General features: G+C 36.8%; 1 protein-coding gene across 3 annotated transcripts in view; it reads left to right on the top strand.

Annotated features, from left to right (window-relative positions):
• The first annotated feature begins 1,385 nt into the window (after positions 1 to 1,385).
• The window catches only part of rbm39 (RNA binding motif protein 39), a 31,114-nt gene continuing 13,941 nt past the window's right edge, over positions 1,386 to 18,558 (top strand). Inside the window, exons 1-7 of one of the 3 annotated variants that reach the window (XM_062978760.1) lie at positions 1,386 to 1,688; positions 7,445 to 7,508; positions 7,730 to 7,802; positions 8,701 to 8,855; positions 9,210 to 9,259; positions 17,757 to 17,951; positions 18,452 to 18,517. In XM_062978760.1, coding sequence (XP_062834830.1) covers positions 8,820 to 8,855; positions 9,210 to 9,259; positions 17,757 to 17,951; positions 18,452 to 18,517 — 347 coding nt within the window. In that variant the 5' untranslated portion in view covers positions 1,386 to 1,688; positions 7,445 to 7,508; positions 7,730 to 7,802; positions 8,701 to 8,819. Of the gene's footprint in view, positions 1,689 to 7,444; positions 7,509 to 7,729; positions 8,856 to 9,209; positions 9,260 to 17,756; positions 17,952 to 18,451; positions 18,518 to 18,558 lie in introns of all 3 variants that reach the window. The other 2 variants (XM_008109956.3, XM_008109954.3) reach the window with 2 other exon arrangements.

The raw sequence follows: 18,558 nt of genomic DNA, 5'->3' as shown, positions 1-18,558 counted from the left end.
AATTCTCACCCAGTGACATTAGATCAGTCCCCTCCCTCCTGACTTTTAGGAAAAAACTGAAAACCTGGATGTGGGACCAAGCTTTTGTTTAATCTAGCAGTGCAATATGTGAATGTGGAATCTACTCAATGATAACTGGAACGACCTGGACTACAATATTGGATTATGTGATTTTAATAATTTTCATGTTGAAATGTTTTTAGCAGTTGTTTAATGTATGTTTTATTTGCTGGATATGTGTTGTATGGCATTGAATTGTGCCTTTATGTGCTCTGATTCCCCTTTGGGGTGAGAAGGGCAGGATATAAATATGGGAAATAAATAAATAAATATGGCTGACTTCTCTGGTTGAGTTAGTCTGCATTGCCTTTCATGTTCCTTGATTCATGTTTGGGCAATGCTATGGTAGGTGGTCTCTCTGTAGACTAGTCCATAGCTGCATGGTATTCGGTAAACTCCTGCAGAAGTCAGGGGATCCCTCTTGTCCTTCTCTGAATGTAGCATTTGTTGGATTTTCTTAGTGGGTCTGTTAAAAAAAAAGTGGGTCTGTAGAGTTTGTAGGTTGCGTTTCATCATTAGCTAACCTATGCGGTCAGTGGTTCCCTTGATGTATGGTAAGAACACTTTTCCTCTGGGTGGATCTTTGTCTTTACTCTCATGGCTTGTTCTTGGCCTTGCAGCTCTTCTGATGTCTGTGGTGGAGTATCCATTGGCCTGTAGAGCCCAGTTTAGGTGGTTTAGTTCACCTTGGAGAAAGCGGCGTTCGCAGATTCTTTGTGCAGTCTGTCAGGCCTTGGGTGATGGTTGGAATTTTTATGTAGGCATTTCTGTGTGTAGGTTTTCTGTAAACTGTGTGGCCCAATTGTTGATTGGAAGAGTTTTCTTTTTCCATGGTCAATTGGATGTTTGGGTAGATGCCAAGTTTTCTCGCAAAAGTTTAACTGTCTCTATGATAATACAAGTGCATTTTCATATTTCCCCAGTAGAACCATTAAAAATAAGAAACTGAAAAAGTTTGCCTATTTATATCTATTCTGTTTATTTATATATCCTTTATTTACATTCCTCTTTTTCTCTCTTCAAAGAGCCTCAGCACATAAATGGGAAAGGAGGTAAAATGTGGCCTTCCTTGTAACTAGAGGCCTTGGGGCTCCACTCAGGCCTCTGCGCTTCCTGTGATGACGCTCCACAGCGTCTAGCAACCGCCTCTCGCGGAGAAGGCATCACAAACAACACCAACACCGTAATCTCGCGATGTGTGAGGCAGCCTTCTTCCACACGACACCTCTCGCGAGATGTACCCCGCAGGCGCTAGGACCAGCATTCTTGCGCCGAAATCTCGCGAGAACCCCTGCGGAGAGCTCTGGCGGCCCCGTGTAGATTCCGCGGCCCCTCCTCCCAGCATCAGGACGCGGCGGGCGCCATTTCAGGGAGCAGTCGCTTTTTGGTGAGGCCGAGGCGGATACTCTCTTTTGTGAGGAACGTCCTCGGCTCTGGCCTTGTTTGTATACTTTTTCGAGGCCCCGCTTGCTCCCGTGTCTCTTTTTCTCTTCCCACCGTTGTCGGGAGAATCTGAGGCCTAGCCTCCCCCCGTCCTTCCCTCCTTTCCACAGCACATCCGGAGCCAGCAAACAACGGCAGCCGCCTCTTAGGCACCTGAGCTACAAGCGAGGCCTCCGGCAGCGCAGGTAATTGGCCTTCACATTTTCGAAAAACCCTTTAATTGATGAGTGAGAATAGGGACTCGCTCTTGTCCCAAAGGCTTCTTGTCTCAAAGACCTCTTGTCTCGCGCAAGGCCTTGGTGGGCCTATCTTTCCCCATTGATTTGAAGACCTTTTGAAACCACCCTGCCAATATATTTCTCTGTGGACTGTGGGTGCACCCACACTGTAGAATTGATGCGAGTTGACACCACTTTTGTTGATACTGTTCCATGCTATAGAATCCTGGGAGTTGTAGTTTGGCGAGGCACCAAACCAGTGGTTCTCAGCCTGTGGGTTCCCAGATGTTTTAGCTTTCAACTCTCAGAAATCGTAACAGCTGGTAAACTGGCTGGGACTCTGAGAGTTGTAGGCCAAAACACCTAGGGACCCACAGGTTGAGAACCACTGCACCCAAACCCTTTGGCAAAGAAGCCTGGGAGCTTTATAAAATGATGAACCCCTCATGTTTCCATAGAATTGAGCCGTGTCAGCTAAAGTGGTGCCAAACTGCATTAATTCTACAGTGTAGATCAGGCATGAGCAAACTTATCCTAATTATCTGGGTGGATGGTGCATGAAATAACGTTGTTGACAAAATCCTTACTCTCTGCTTCCACTATCACCAAATATTCCTACTGCTTTATAGTTATGTATTTTAACTATAAGGATTACATACACTGTAGAATCAATGCAGGCTGACACCACTTTAACTGCTGGGCAACTGTAGGAGTTGTAGTTTTAGAAGATGTTTTGCCTTCTCCGCTGGTGACTCAAAAAACTACCACTGCCAGGATTCCATAGCACTGCGCTATTCCAGTCAAAGCAGTGCCAAAATGAATTAATTCTACAGTGTAGATCAGGCATGGGCAAACTTGGGCCCTCCAGGTGTTTTGAACTTCCAACTCCCACAATTCCTGATGCTGTTAGGAATTGTGGGAGTTGGAAATCCAAAATACCTGGAGGGCCCAAGTTTGCCCATATCTGGTGTAGATGCACACCAAGGCAGGGGTGGGGAGCAGGGAGAAGAAAACGTTAGTCTGGTGATAATGGTGCATGGAGAATTTTGTTCAAATGTTTACATGAAAGGCTTCCGGGATCAGAGCAGCCTTCCTTGTCTGTAAAATTGTGATTGGGGTATATCTTCCATCACAAGATTTCTAACTATTTCTTTATTACTTCAGATATTCTCGTGGGGAGGGCCTTTGCATTCGACAGTGGGTGCTATGTATTAATGAAAGGCTGATGACCCAAGCAAATGAGACCATTTAGTAAAGAGCCAACGTAAAACCTACTGGAAGGAGTCCTGGTATTTTTCTTAGTGTATGAGGAAGAGTGTGTGTTTGTATATAAAAGATACACAAAACTTAACTGTGTCTGATATGTGAAAATGTTCTTCCGTCATGAACTGTACAGTGTTTTAAAATTAGGAAGGCTAGATTTCTTTTTTATTTTCCATGTATTGTAACAAATAGACTGTCCGTTTGTATTTACTTAAGGTTTTCGTACTACCCAGAAGCTTAATTCAAAGCCTAGTCAAGCAGTTGTAACCCTTCCCCATCCACCATTGTGCTTGGCACAATACTTTTGAAATGTGGAGACATTGTAAAAACCATGTTTAAATTGTGTGTATAATGAGAAATGCTTGATTAATGAAGTTTGAAAATCCAGTACCCGTTTAAATGGGAGTACACCTCATTTGAAGTCAATTGGTGTTCTGAGTAAATTGTTCTGTAAGCAAATAGGTGTTCTAGCTTGAAAGTCCAACGTTTTCAAAAGCAAGGTATGGTCACTTCTGGTCAAACCAGTTTTTCTATGTTAGAAAGCCAACATCCATGTTGTTTATTTCTTAAAAACACATTTGTAAGTTCTTACAAAAGGGCTATGTTGTGACATTAATAGTGCTTGACATTGCGAGTCATAGTTCATGGTTACACATATATTTTATCTCATCTTTTCCCTTTTCTTGACATTTTTTTTGCTTGGCTTCAAGAGGTCAATTGATACCTCACGTATCCTAGTCTATAAACTGCATTTCTATGTTTTTTAGTTCTAAAAGTGTTTTATGCTGTTTTGGGCCTTAAATTGGCTACCAGAATGTCAGATAAACTATATGATACTCTTAAGGGCATGATACTGAACATTTTATCATTTTATGGATTTTATCTGCTTGGGGTCTTTGCCCTGTAGTGAAGACCAGTATGTTTTGTGTGTGTCTTCATTTATTTCACAACTGTAATAATATCTGAAAAACTTCACGTTCTTGGTGAATTTAACTGTCACTCTGTGATATAGGCCGACAATATCTGTATGGGAAAGTGTAAGGGGATGTAGGGCATTTGCTGAAGCTAAGCTACTCAGTGAACTTTTGACTTAAATGTGACTTGGACATGCACCCTTTTAACAATCTGGTTGTATCATGCTTCCTTGATCCAAGAATTTTGTTATGTTTGTTAACTCAGAGTAAATGGACTTTTCATTAGTAGTTTCTAACACTTTCCTCTTATTTCAGACAAAGTGGGATTAAATAAAACTGTCGGGCAGACTTCTCTTTTGATTCACGGTCTTTCCTATTCCTTGTACTTACAAAAACAATCCAGATGCACCAGTATGTGAATGTTATTGTGGGAGATGTTTCCTTAAATGAAAGTTTGTTGTCTACAGAAGAACTCTATTCTGTCAAACACTATTGTTTATTCAAGACCAATATTTTTCTTATTGCCTTGACAATAGCATACCAACTTCTTTAACATAATACTTAAAATATTATATTTAAATACAGTTAATTAATAGTTTAGCTAACTAATCACATGCATAATGGGAGAATTGTAGGTTTTGTCATGTGTGGATCCATTGAAACCAATAGAATCTATGCTGGTAGTAAGTAACTTCAAGTTCACTTTATCTCGATATAAATATCTGGCTCCAACCTTGCACTTTTTAAAACGCATATTAAATGTCGACAATATTTCTGTGCCTCTCTTGTGTATTATTTTCATTTGGATACTGGATGAGGCCAGTTTACTAGGTTATTTGTTCCCTTTCATTTAACTGTTGGTAGGTTTTCCAGTTTCATAGCTTATGGTAGGTATGTTTATAGGCTGTGCTGCTATTTGTGATTGCATAATGATTATAATATTTATATGGCTGCCATTCAACCATTTGGACTATTGTAGTTGCTCGGCATAATAGTTAAACATGGTCCTATTTTTGTGTATCACTTAAAATTTTTCTAGCATAGTAGCACCCACTTCTTGTGTCAGAACCTACTAGATTTACTTGGGTCAGTTAGGGAAACTTAATTCTAATAAGTGGAAAAAAATAGGAAATGGCAATTTTTAAAGAAACGACTTAAATGCAGTAATTTTATCAGGTTTTATTTCCACACAACATTTACTATAGTGTGTATTTCCTAGGGAAGTGATACATCTTTTAATCTCCATACAAATAGTGCATGTAGCAGTTCATATGATTGCCTTCTATTGCATTATTTTCTCCTTCGGTTTCATCAGTCTTCAGTATGAAGGCCTTCTGACTTGCTCTATGGCTCCACCCTGGCTTAGATAGCAGATTTTTAGTAGTCTTTTACATACTGCATCACAGGAATAGCTGGAGCCTCTGTTTTTATACATACTACAACTTGATATTGTATATGAGTTGTGCTTGCTGAGCTAGGAATTGTTTTCTTTGCAGCTTTTAGGACTATGGATTAAGGAAAGCCTTCTAGTAAGGTTTCCTGGATTCAGTCACAGATCTCTTGTATATTAATGACTATGTGTTTTATAATGGTTTCCTATCTTTATTAATATAACTTATTATTTATTTAGATTTCTTTATCTAGAAATCTGAAATACTAAAAATTGAAATGTTTGACTTCCTGCCAGCTACCCATTTCCACCTTTGGGGTAAGAGGGCTATAGTCACACTTCCAGCATCCACAAAGTTTTTCCTTAAGTAGTCCTGGTGGGAAAAGAAGAGGGAGCAGTCTGCTTGCACAATTCTCCCTCAAAGCAGATGTTCCTACCAGGGCAGGCATTGTGGAAATGGCTGTGAGAGTGAGCATAGGGCAACCCCATTGGTCACCTGTACCCAACCCAGAGAGAATGAAAAAAACTTATGGGGAGAGGCATTCCCCTAATTTTCTTCTTTCTTTAAAAGGACAGAAAGTACATTGGGAACATATGGGATGTGTGCTTTTTACAGGGGCTTTGTGTAAGTAAAGTTCCCCCCTCCCCTTATCTTTTTGCCATTGTGGCTCCTTGAAGGAAAAACATATTAGTAGGAACTAGATGTGAGTATGAGTAACTCCTTTTCCATTCCTCATTCAGTATTGTATATACAAATATGTATGTATATACAAATCTAGAGAGTCCAAAAAATTTCTGATCCCAATAATTTCCAATAAGGGAAGCTCAATCTATAGTTTTACAAATATATTGAGAAATATAAGTACCACAATATTATGGCATCACTGTAATGCTATATTTCAGTTTTCATGGATGTCATACGACGAGTGTTTGGTAACTACTTTCTTTACTACATTGAAGAATGCAGCCATTATCATTATAACAAACCTCAGTATTTGTTATTGTAATACAATTGAAAATTTACACTATTGGGTTCCATAATGAAGTGATCACAGACAGATCAACTAATCTATTTTGAATTTTTGACCCAAGGAGTCAATGATTCATGGCAGATTTCAGGGAATGGGAAATCCTCAGATTCAGGAGGAACTTCTGTTCTAAAGCTTTAGTGAGCTTTTTCACAATATGGATGTTTCTCCCATACCCTGGAGGTAAGGCAACAATACATAATGGATTAGTCTTATAATTCTAAATACAGTTTAGGAAAATGTTGTACAAAACCAGCTCTGAACAGGAATCAGAGTGAAAATAGACTTCATCAAATATGTTAAATGAGAATTCCAGGGTCAATTTTATTTACTTAACAGAATATATATAACCTGCAAATGCTCAATACCATATTTTCTAAAACTCATTGTCTTAATGATAACATCACAATTTTAGGATCATTAGTCATCATGAATATAAAAATCTTGGTTCAATAGACTTGATATAAGTTTAAACCAGATGTAATGTGGGTGCTCTAAAATGTTCTTGTTTTGCTTTTAGGGGTTGCTTGTGGCCTGCGGCCTGTTTGTTGCTGGCCCATTGACGAAGCCTGGGCTCGTCATGGTACAGAGAAGTTGAGAAACCCTGCTGTAGCACAACCGCACTCTGAGCTGAAAGCAGCACTTATTTTGTGAAAACTTCATCTGTCTTAGTCTACAGAGGATTAAAATCTTGCATCTTTTTATAAATCAAAACTGTCTGTTTTGGTGGTAGGGAATCAACAGCTGATTGTGTTAATTTTGCAAGATTCTGAATTTCCAATAATGTATTATGGTTCTTTGAAGGAGGGAATTTAATACTAGATTTCAATTTTTGTTATTGGCAGACATGTGCATGGGTTGCATATTTACAAGTGCTTCATAATAATGTGAAGCTGGTTCATATTTTCTGGATGGTAGATGACTAGATAGCTGGTTCACTGTGTGTGGCTGAACAACTCCATGTTAGCATAGTCAGTGCTTCAAGAATGTTAAAAATGTAACACTAAACTGCCCTTTTCAGATGTTTGATGCACCTGTAGCTTTGCCTCCATTAAATATGATAATGGTCTTGATGGTTTTTCAAAAGTAAGTACCTTTTTGACTAAAGGCTGATATTCTTTTTTCTAGGTGTCCTGAAAAAATGGCTGATGATATTGATATAGAAGCAATGCTTGAAGCTCCTTATAGGAAGGTGAGAAACTATGCTAATAAGGTCTTTAGCAATATTCATTTAGCATTATTCATGAAACTACTGCTGAACTGTAAACTAACATCCCAGGAGCCCTCATGATTTATCTTATGGACGTGCGTTACATGTATCTTGCAAGTAACTATATACTGTTAATGTAATTATTTTGTGCAGTAGTTTCACTTCAGCGTGATGAATAAATGCCCATCTATCTCTCTTTGTAGACTTGCCTAACGATATCTCACCTCTACTCCCATGAATTCACCTTTGATTCCAGTGTGAACTGTCAATCATAAGGTAGTAATTGAGTGACGTATCGCTGTACCGTGGTCCCCCTAGGTAAAAACAAACAGACAAACAAAGAACACTCCTAAAAACTACCAACTCAATTTTGGTATAGCAACAAGGTGAATGCAGTGGTTTGGGCAAATAGCAGGGTTCCAAGAATAACCTTTTCAGGTTCATGGCAAGCAAATCCTTAGTCTGCATAAAGCAAGAAGAGTGACTACTTTTTAAAATAAAAAGATAGACGGGTAATTAATCTTTAACATAACAGATGGCAATCAGCTGCTGTGAGAAAGACCTTTCCAAAATTCTTGGATCCCTGAATAGTTCACATTTTCGTAGCAGTAAAAGAAAGTATTTCTATCCACCATATAGTCATCTATGTAGTCAGTGAAGTTTAGCAATTTTGGTATAATGCCTTTACTACATGATTTCAAGATTTTATACCTAGTTTCATATCTAAAATAGACAGCAAATGTGTTTAGTTTTTCACTAGACCATGGTGAAACTATTAAATTATGCATGCAGTAGCACTGGCTTCACAAACGTACTATGCAAAATTAAAGAATGTAGCAGTTGAACTCATGGTGTAACTGGTGTGATAATTACAGTAAACCTAACAGCAACTGTTAGTTCATTTTGGAATATATTTAGTGCAGCCATAAGGTATGAGATATCAAAAGTGCTTGTAACCTTGTAAATTTATATTTTTATATAATTAGTATCTTGTAATAATTTGAAATGAATCATAATTTGTAATGTTAAGAATCTTGTGTACAAGCTTAACATGGATATTTTCCATGTAAACAGGTATGGAAATAGGGAATATTTAGGCTGGACTGGTTGGATAATTGATGACTGACTTGGGAGTCGACGTTACTAAAGCAGTGTGAATCCCTGTTTGCTTCAGGGCGAGATGTGTGACAGAGGTGGCATCAAGCTCTTACAGTCCCAACCCTCCAACGAAAATGGGCGAAGATCTCAGGAATGGCATCGGTCACAGGAAATCGATAGTGGCTGGCTGCTAGCATGGCCACTTGGGGCTTAGGCAGAGATATAGCCTTGGTACTGGTCAAAAGGGTTATAGTACATGAAAATGCTTTTAAACACAATACTACTTTTTCATTTTGTTCATGTAACCACTTAAGCGCTGAAAACTGCGGATAACTTTGTCATTTAAGGAAATATGATTTAATTATCTTTTAAAGCAGTAATTCTTCCATTTATAATTGTACAACTTAAATGTAAGCAAAAGTGGTTAAACAAGTCTACATTAACTAGTAGCATTCCAAATTAAATATAAAACTTAGCATTAAATATTTCATTTTGTATTTTCTTATCCCTATTCCCATTACCCTTTTGACCACTTGAAATGTTTCCACTTCGTCCTTACGATGTTCTTCTATCAACCCTGCTTAGGATGAGAACAAATTGAGCAGTGCCAATGGCCATGAAGAGCGCAGCAAGAAGTAAGTGTACATTGTTATTCTTTACTGTGTAGTTCTAAGAAAATAGTCTTGCCCTCAAGCAAGAGCTTTGGTAGCTAATATGCCATCCTCATTGTGTTCTTGATTTTTTTTCAATTTTTATGTGAAGCACTTAGCAGAGGAAATTTAGTTTCAGGATACCCCTTCCCCCTGTGGATACCATGGATCCATGGATGCTCAAGTTCATTATATACAATGGCATAGTAAAATGCTGTCCTTTATATATGTGTGTGTGTGTATATATATCAGAATAAAACACACATACAGCCTATAAAGATTATGTAAACTGAAAGCCTGTTTTTTTATATATTATGAAGCCCGAACATAGGTGTATTTCCAGAGTCCTTTTTGGAATCTAAGAAAATAGGCATTGTTTGGTTTAAGTGGCTATTAAAAGCTTGGAGCTTACACAACAGAATACACTTGAATCCCAGTCAGTTATATCTCTCTAAATGACAGGACTTTTGAGTAGTGTTAGTAGTTGTCTGAGAGAAGGGCTATTTGGAGACAAGGTGCAATCACTGGATCACATTTCGAACACCATATTTTAACATAGACATAAGTAATAAAACAGATCAGTTTAAGATAATGTGACCTTTTAAAATGGCCACGTATACTATATCTAAATATGTGCTTTATTATACAAGTATGTTTCCATAGTACCAAAATGATACATTATCCTGAGTTGCGAGTAGAGATTTACCTTTTTGTAGTTTCTTATTATGAAGACAACTTGAATCATACCCTTCACCAAATATATTATAGCATCCTTGATTATTGTTCCCTATCATGTTTAATTTTAGAAAGTTCCCCTTTTTAATTGTTCAAAATTTAGTTTGTGTGATTACCATAAGTCATGCTATTTTTACCATACAGGATCTATGAATAGGAGGGAAAGTTATTTTCTAAATACTTCAGGGTACTACAATAGAATTAGAGTTTTATGTATACAGATCTGGTGGTGTAAAAAAAAGGATGAGCAACTTTGATGAGAAGGTAGGGCCTGTGTTAGCCCTGCAGGAGACCTTGGAGGTGCAGTCTGCAATGCCCATCACAAAAAAAACCCTAACTTCATATGCTACCAGTGCTTTCTAGGGAGCTGGGGCATTTTTGCCACATTTTTAGGACCATGAGATCTTTTTAAAAAAATTATTGTGGGAGATCATAGCGAAAATGTTCCCCAAGACCTTTTGAAGAAGTTCTGGAACCAAATAAATGGGAGGTATGTGTGCATGATGTAGGCCCCACTTTGCTCGTCTCGTGTTAAATGGTGGTACTGTAAAAGATAGAATTGCTTTTCTAAGTATCTTTAAATTGCTTTTGCCCTCTGCTCATTGTTTAAAAAATACTTGAGTTGTGAATGTTGTTACTAAAGTCCAAGATTAATTATAAGTGTTTGGTATTTGCAAAGTAGAGTTAATTTTTATTTGGACTTTTCATTGTAGCCTTTCTTAACTGCAGGGTGGGCTGCAATTCCCAAGAAGTCATGGAGTCTCCTCACTAAATATTTTCTGATAAAGGTTGTTAACTCTTTGCTGCTTTTCCTAAACGTTGGAAGGAAGCTTCATTTTCTTTCACTTTCAACAGTTGGCAAGATTATTTGTAGGTAATTTGATCAATAGTCAAGCAGTGTTAATATGTATTACTGTTAAGGAACTCTACATCAGATGTATGTAGCTTCATTGTCTCAGTGACTTCAGTTAACTGGTCTCTGAAGAATTTCATACAGATTTCTTTTTGTCAAGATGCATTTAAAGACCTAGATTTTGCCCAATGTTGGTTGGTTAAAGACTTTATTTTCCTACTGTTTGCAACAATTGAAATCATATTCTTAAATTTTGAAAAAAATTGTCAATTATAGAATAAAACAATTAGTGGAAGCATCATGCAGTATCAGAGTAGAATATTCAAAAGATGTTTAATGTGTTGAATAACACTTTGAGGTTTCCGTTTATTTCTGGAGGGGAGCAATCTGGCCTGTCGGTGGCATATTATATAGCCAAGCCCAGCTCATGGAATGCTTGGGGGGAATTCATCAGTATGGATGAAAGAACATTCTTGTCTGTTAAACTGTTAGTTGGGGCAGTGAAAAAGTAGAGGGTCAGCTAGGATGTGAGAAATTGAGGAAACCTGAATAGTTTTTTTCAGAGCTGAGAACATTTGGGAATTAAGGGAGAAGTTTTTTTTTTAAATTGAATCATTGACTGTTTTCCATCATATGGCTAGTTTATTTTCATATAAAAATATTTGATTTTTATTTTCCACATCTCTGTGTGGATCTTTAAATAATTAAGAAGGAAAACTTGTCACATTTTTATCACATTGGGACCACTGATCAAAACATTTACTTTTCAAGGCTTGAGTGCCATATCTGGAAGGTAAAGGACAATGTAAATGACAGGAGCCCAAAGGCTGTAACTATGGGACCAACCTGGATAGGAATTCTGCCACGCCTAGTACTAATTTGCCACATAGGTCTATCAATGAGATATATTAGCTCAGAAATATTGACTCCTGGAGTTAAGGAGGAGCTGCCCTGGTTAGCACTTAGATGGGAAGCCGCCAACAAATTCTAGGTGCTGTAGACTATATATCAGAGGAAGGAACTGGAAAAATGGCTTCTGAATATTTATTTCTAGGAAAGCTATACAATTCATTGGATCACCACAAGTTGACAAATTATTTGAAGACACATATGCACCCCCTTCACCTATAGTAATTTCGGGAAAAATTAAACTTTGATTTAAAATAGTAATCAAAGATGCACCCTGGAGATATATGAAGCTCGGTCATTTCCTGTCTAAGAGACATATAAAATATATTAAATTAGTTTCATCCATGTTGCAGAACGTCAGATGAATCCAGCACAAACTAGGTATAGGAAAATATGTCCTAATCCCCCATTCTCATCTCACCCATCTAAAGACAGGTTACTCAGGATATTGAAATGGGTTTTCTTCTGAAAATCTTCAGACTACCTATGTTTACATGTACCTACTCAGAATGGTCCATCAGCAAAACAACCATATTGGCTATTAATAATTTGCTTGCTACTGCAGTTCACTCCTTCAGCTTCCTATTTTAAATCTTAGGAATTGAAGAAACATACAATTTCCCTATTTGAATGCTTCATTTTAATAGTCTTGTGATTTCATTTCATACATTATGATTCTCAAGACTGTTTAGGAATGTTTGATACCCTTTGGTTGCATGTTACTGAAGTTCTCCAGTGGTTGTTCAAAGCCAAAGAGTTCTTGCACACAATGCAGGCAATAGATTTACACATTCTCTTCTGTAGTTGTAGTTGTGATCATCCAGAACTGGTATTAGGCTAAAACTAACCTTAAAATGACAATAGAGGGTAGAATTTGCTACCTCATAGTAGCCACTTTATATATAGTCACAATCTTTTAAAATTGATTTGTTTTAGTCTACATTGTTTAGTCAGATACTTGATTGATGGGGGTTAAGCAGATCTATGTGAGAATTACAGTTCATAATACTAATCCTTAATATGACTGATTCCTTAGTTACTGAAAAACCAGATACAACAGATTTCAAAATGAAGTGACTTGATTACTACTAGAAAATATATTTGTTACCAGTTCAGTAATCTGCAAAGATGTTATAGTTTGAAAGTGTATAATTGGTTTTTATTTTCCCAGTGGCATTTAGCTTGTATAATGGTGCTGTTGGTATTGTATAATATGTTATTTTTGTGTGCCTTCAAGTAGTTTCTGACTTGGTTACCCTAAAATAAACCTTTTGCAAGATTTATTTAGAGTTTGCTTTGACCTTTTTGTGAGCCTGAGAGAGCATGACTCATGAAAGGGTACCCAGAGGGTTTTCATGGCAGAGTGGTCTTTGTTTTCCTAGAGTCCTAGTTTAACACTTAGATCACTACACCACACTTGCTCTTTGTGTAATAACCAGCACACATAGATATGCGTGTTTATTTAGTGGTTAAGCCAAATAACCTGTTGCCATAAAATACATTTTAGAAATAATTGTAAAATAAATGGTAAACACATGTGTTTACATCCTACGATCTTTGGTAGTATTTTATGTAGTGTAGGCTTGTAGAAGGGGATACAGGAAAGAGTCATGTCTCAACAGCCAGTTCGCACTTTCCATTCAGAAGGTCACTGATTCATTATCAATCATCTCAAAGTATAACTGGAAATGTCCCTTCCTTAAGCCTTGCAAAGCTATTGCCAGTGGGTATACTATTAACTAATTCTACATGTGATAGCTTTCCATGTCACTAGAAGTTCCTTCTCTTTGTAGTGAGCAAATGTTTGATGGCACATGACTGTCAAAACATCACTTCAGAAAGGGATTGTGCTGAATATTGCTTACCATTTTATAGCTAGGCTAATGGGAAAAACTTTAGTGTATAATGAATAGACAATTGTAGCAGCTGTTTATACTTTTATAAACTCCCTTCTGCTGTATAATTTGTAGCACATGACCAAAAATTCAGGGAGCCATAGTAACTGTATAAAGAAAATCTATATCAACAGTTGTCCTCTAATGTGTTTAATACTGTGATTAAGTTTCTTTTGGACTGTCGTAATTGCCTTGAGTCCACTTAACGTTCAAATTAAGCAACATGTAGGAAAGCTATGGGCTTTAACCTTTTTGCACCATAATGGTTTAAAGTGTGATAAATTTTTAACGTCTGCTTATTTAGTCCCCGTCTATAGAAACTTTGGCAGCAAAGCCAAGTGAAGCTACAGGCTGAATATCTCCATTCCAGAATTTCATAATCCTCCCAAATTGTCCATATTGGTGGCTGAGATACTGGCATTTTTTTCTTTATGGTGATTTAATGGTGCTACATGCAGTCATACCGGCCACATGACCTTGGAGGTGTCTACAGACAACCCTGGCTCTTCGGCTTAGAAATGGAGATGAGCACTAACCCCCAGAGTCAGACATGACTGGACTTAACGTCAGGGGAAACCTTTACTTATTGTATACAAACTATATTTCATGCAGAAAATTATTTAAAACATTGAGTATACATTCAGACTGCACGTATAAGGTGCATATGGTAAATGAATTTTGGGTCTCATCTCCAAGATAATCTCATTATGTATTCCAAAATCCAAAAGAATTTGAAATAGGGAACAATTCTTATCCTAGGCATTTTAGAAAAGGGATACCGAATCTGTATAACCCTATATAATTTCATTTAGAAAGGTACGGTAATTCAGCTGATAAAATCATAACAATGGACCTCGTTCGATGTTAGTTTGGTTGTAAGTGAGACTTGTAGACTTCATTCTCATAGTCAAATAAAACATTATTCCTATTCTTCTCTTCACATGCCTGAAGAATGATTAGACATCTCTAATGCAGTCATAATGTTTAAAAAGAAACTTTTGGTTGTTTTTTTTTTAAGAAAGCAGTCACAATGGACTCAGGTGAAGTAATGTACAGCCTTTTTGTGGTGGCAAATGCAAACACACATGCATTCTGCATGTGATTAATTATCAGAAATTTAAAAGAAGTAATTGTGTTAAACTTCGGTAAATTTTACATATGTATAATTTGACTTTAGAACAGATTGCTAGTCCTAAATATAGGTGTTCTTTGGGTTTAAAATGAAGCATAAAAGTATTTTTGACAAGCATTTTCAATCTAAAATTGCAGAGAAATAACCGTCACATTATTTAACATAAAAATTAGTATTTGTATTGTAGTTTAAAAAATAAGAGTATTCGTTAATTTTAGTAATTAACTGTGGAAGGTCCCTAATTATCACTCACAAATTTAATATTTTAAGAGTTTAATGTAGCCCCATTCACATAAAGAGCCAGTTCTTTATTCTACCAAAGGTAATCTACTCTTGCTTGCAAAAAAAAATATTAAAATGTATATTTTTGTTTAAATAGGCATAGACACTGCCAACTAATGCAGGAATTGTAAAATTTGAATCCTTCTGTAATAATAAAAATCAATAGGATTCAAATTTTATAAAATCGTCCTCCACAAGTTAATCTTAATGTGTTAAAGCAGTTCCTCTACCAACTACGTTTTATAGGCTAGTAGTAGCTTAAAAATCCTAGCCTATTCAGTTGATAATCCAGACATTTTTTCTAAGGGAAATGAAACATTGATTAGATTTAACATGGCAAGTCCTTGGAAGATTATAGTTTGGGAAAGCTTGATCTGGGCTACCTTCTATGAAGATGGTTGTTGTAGATACCTGTCATAAAATCTAAAGTCAGAGAGGAGTGCCATGAGTAAAATGGTTTAATTATGTGTTGGATATTTTATCAGGTTTGATTTAGTGTGCAATGATAACAGTCAGTCATACAACCTCTGAAGGAGTGAATGCTTCATATTCTGAGTCATGCACAGGTTTTCCCCATTGATTTTGTAAGTGAAACATACCTGGCACTAGAGGAGTGTTAAAATAATGACTAGGTAACAAGTTTGCTTTTATAATTTGCCCAGAAGGGTAGGAAGCAGTGAAATGATGCAGCCATGGCTTCTAGAAGTGCCGCTTGAGATGGTAGCGAATCTTCCTCTTCCCTGATCGGAAAAATGGAGGGAGGCCAATAGAGTTGAGGGGGGGTGGAGCTGCTCCTAATTTGTTATTTTATCCCTCTCCTTTTGGATGAGGAAGGACTTGAGAAAGAGGAAGACCTTGCCAAGGGCACCCAAGCTAATAGGCTAAATTTCGCACTTGGACAAAAAGTGTTGCATCCCCTGTCTTGAAGAAAAGCCAAAACAGCACTGAAATGATAGTAAACAAATCGTTGCAGTTATTTAATGCAAATTTTGCTATACATCCTTTAATACAGTGGTTGGTAATCTCCAGTCGGTTTGCAAGGTTTGACTATCAATTGTTTACAAAGACCACCAAAACACTTTATCTTACATTACTGAGATATGGAAGGCTTTATGGTGAATAAAAAATTGGAGTCTTACGTGAAAGGACTGTTGAGTTTGATTCTGGTATTAAAAAGGATCTAGACTGAGACATGTTGTCATAGGCATTCTGCTCTATAATTTTTAAGTCCCATTATTCTGCCTTCTTATAGTAGCACCACTAATTTGCACTTGATACCAGTTGCTGGAACCCAAAAAGGTCTTGTAAAATGAAAATAGATCTTCCAACCTGAAGTCTGTTCACCCATGCTTTAAGGAGAACAGAGGCCCCATTTACACACAACATTGCTCTTTCAGGTAATATATTTGAATCTTTTGAGAATATAATGCCATCAGTCTTGGAGTCCTGAGTTTTTCCTCAAAAAATAGTAAATATAGCATTGAGACTGCAGTGTTTGATACCAACAAATAGCAGTGGATTGAATCAAGCTTATAATAACCAAAAGAAGAAATTTGTGCTGTCTGGTGAACTTTGTTGTTGGTGTATTCCCAGTCGAGCAGCACAGTGTTTTAGGTGGGGGCGATTGTGTTTACATTTTGAGAAAAAGAGTTTTGAGAAATGGTGATGGTTAAGAAAGATGTAGTATAAGATATAGAAAAGCATAAGAAGGTCTCAGAAATAACTTACGCAGTGGAAGAACTCTGAATTTGAGATTATTTTTTCTCACACAATGCTCTTCCGCTAGGTCGGAAATAGCCCTTCTGTGAGCGGAAGAGGCTTTCCGCTAGTGGAAGGGCACCTTTGGATCCAAGCCACTGGCTCCAATGGAATGTATTCATTCTCCATTTGGAACATATCTAGCACACACAAGGAATAACGTGAAAAAGTCTCATTAAATGAACAGTACAGAATTAACTATGAAGATGACTTCTGCAAAGGAACTTGGTAGGTATAGTTATCTGCAGTTTTAAAAAATTTAAGTTATGGTTAAAGAAACATTCTTGCTTATTCTAAAAGAGTAGAAAATGTAAATATCAAGTTAGAAATATCTTCACTTTGATCATAATTATGAATGTGCATTGCTGCCTACAGAAATTACATAATATCAACAGGTTTCTTTGCTTTTGGGCATTATATAAATGCATAATGTGCATTACTAATGTACTTAAATAAGCCCATTTGTCCTACTTTCTCTCAACTAATCAGGATTTTAGATTAACCTATATTACCCACTGCATTATTATAATCTAATAAAAGGGTGAAAAATATTTGTTTCTTTGAGGATCACATTCCTTTGTGACTAGTTAGTTAGGGGTTGCATGTTGGTGCTGGCCAAAGCCAGTTGTGAGCATGATAGAGTAAAAAATAGGTGGGTAACTTAAATATTTGTTTCTGTTTCACCACCCTATTTGCTTTTTCACTCACTGATTCCTTCCTGGCCAGTCCACCATCAGAGCTGGAGCAGCCTGAATCATTCTTGCCAAAGGTCTAAACTTGATGACTTAATAGTTTTATAATAGTTTAGTTTAGAATATTTTAGGTTATCCACTCCATCCTAATATTAAATAGATCTTATTGCTTGCAGTGTTTTTTTGCAGCAAGATAACTGAACTTTTTGTTGTCTGTCTTCTACAGGAGAAAAAAGAGCAAGAGTAGAAGTCGTAGTCATGACAGAAAAAGGAGTAAAAGTAAGGAACGCAAACGAAGTCGTGATCGTGAAAGGAAGAAGAGCAAAAGTCGAGAGAGGAAACGCAGTAGAAGTAAAGAGCGGAGACGTAGCCGTTCAAGAAGCCGGGAACGGCGATTCAGAGGACGTTACCGAAGTCCTTAGTATGTTTTTTCAAATTACCATTTTTGTGTTATCTTTTAATTGTTGTATAAAGTCTTTCCAAAAAGGTGATATAACTTTCAGGCCCATGTTTTTTAAAAGGGAAAAATAAAGAACATAATATAGCTTCTTATATTAGAAAAAAAACAGTAATTTAAAATCATACATGCCTTGACATAGATCTTTAAAAATTCTTTGAAGTAGTGGTTTTTAGAAAAACAATCTGCATTTTTCAGGCCATTCCTACTACTCATGGGGTCTTAAGTACTGTATAAAGATAGCCATGTGTCACTTTGTTTTACAGGACTGGAATGGTTACAGAGAGAAAATTCTGTAATGTTATTTTTAGAGTTGCTCCATATGCCTCAATTCATCTAAAATTGCATTAGTTGTATTCCATTTGTTTTCAAAATACACTCTTAATGTGTGAGCACAAGTTGAGATGGTTTTTCCTGATAAAGAACTTATTTATTAATGCTATATTTTTATTTTTTAAACCTAGTTCGGGTCCCAAGTTCAATAGTGCCATCAGAGGAAAGATTGGCTTGCCTCATAACATCAAAATAAGGTTTCTTTTTCTTTCATTCATACAATGCATTTAATTGTCTG

The sequence above is a fragment of the Anolis carolinensis genome, chromosome 4, assembly GCF_035594765.1.
Source record: "Anolis carolinensis isolate JA03-04 chromosome 4, rAnoCar3.1.pri, whole genome shotgun sequence".
In the NCBI taxonomy this organism is placed as follows: domain Eukaryota; kingdom Metazoa; phylum Chordata; class Lepidosauria; order Squamata; family Dactyloidae; genus Anolis; species Anolis carolinensis.
Note: the sequence above shows the minus strand (reverse complement) of the source record. Positions and strands in the feature narration are given on the sequence as shown.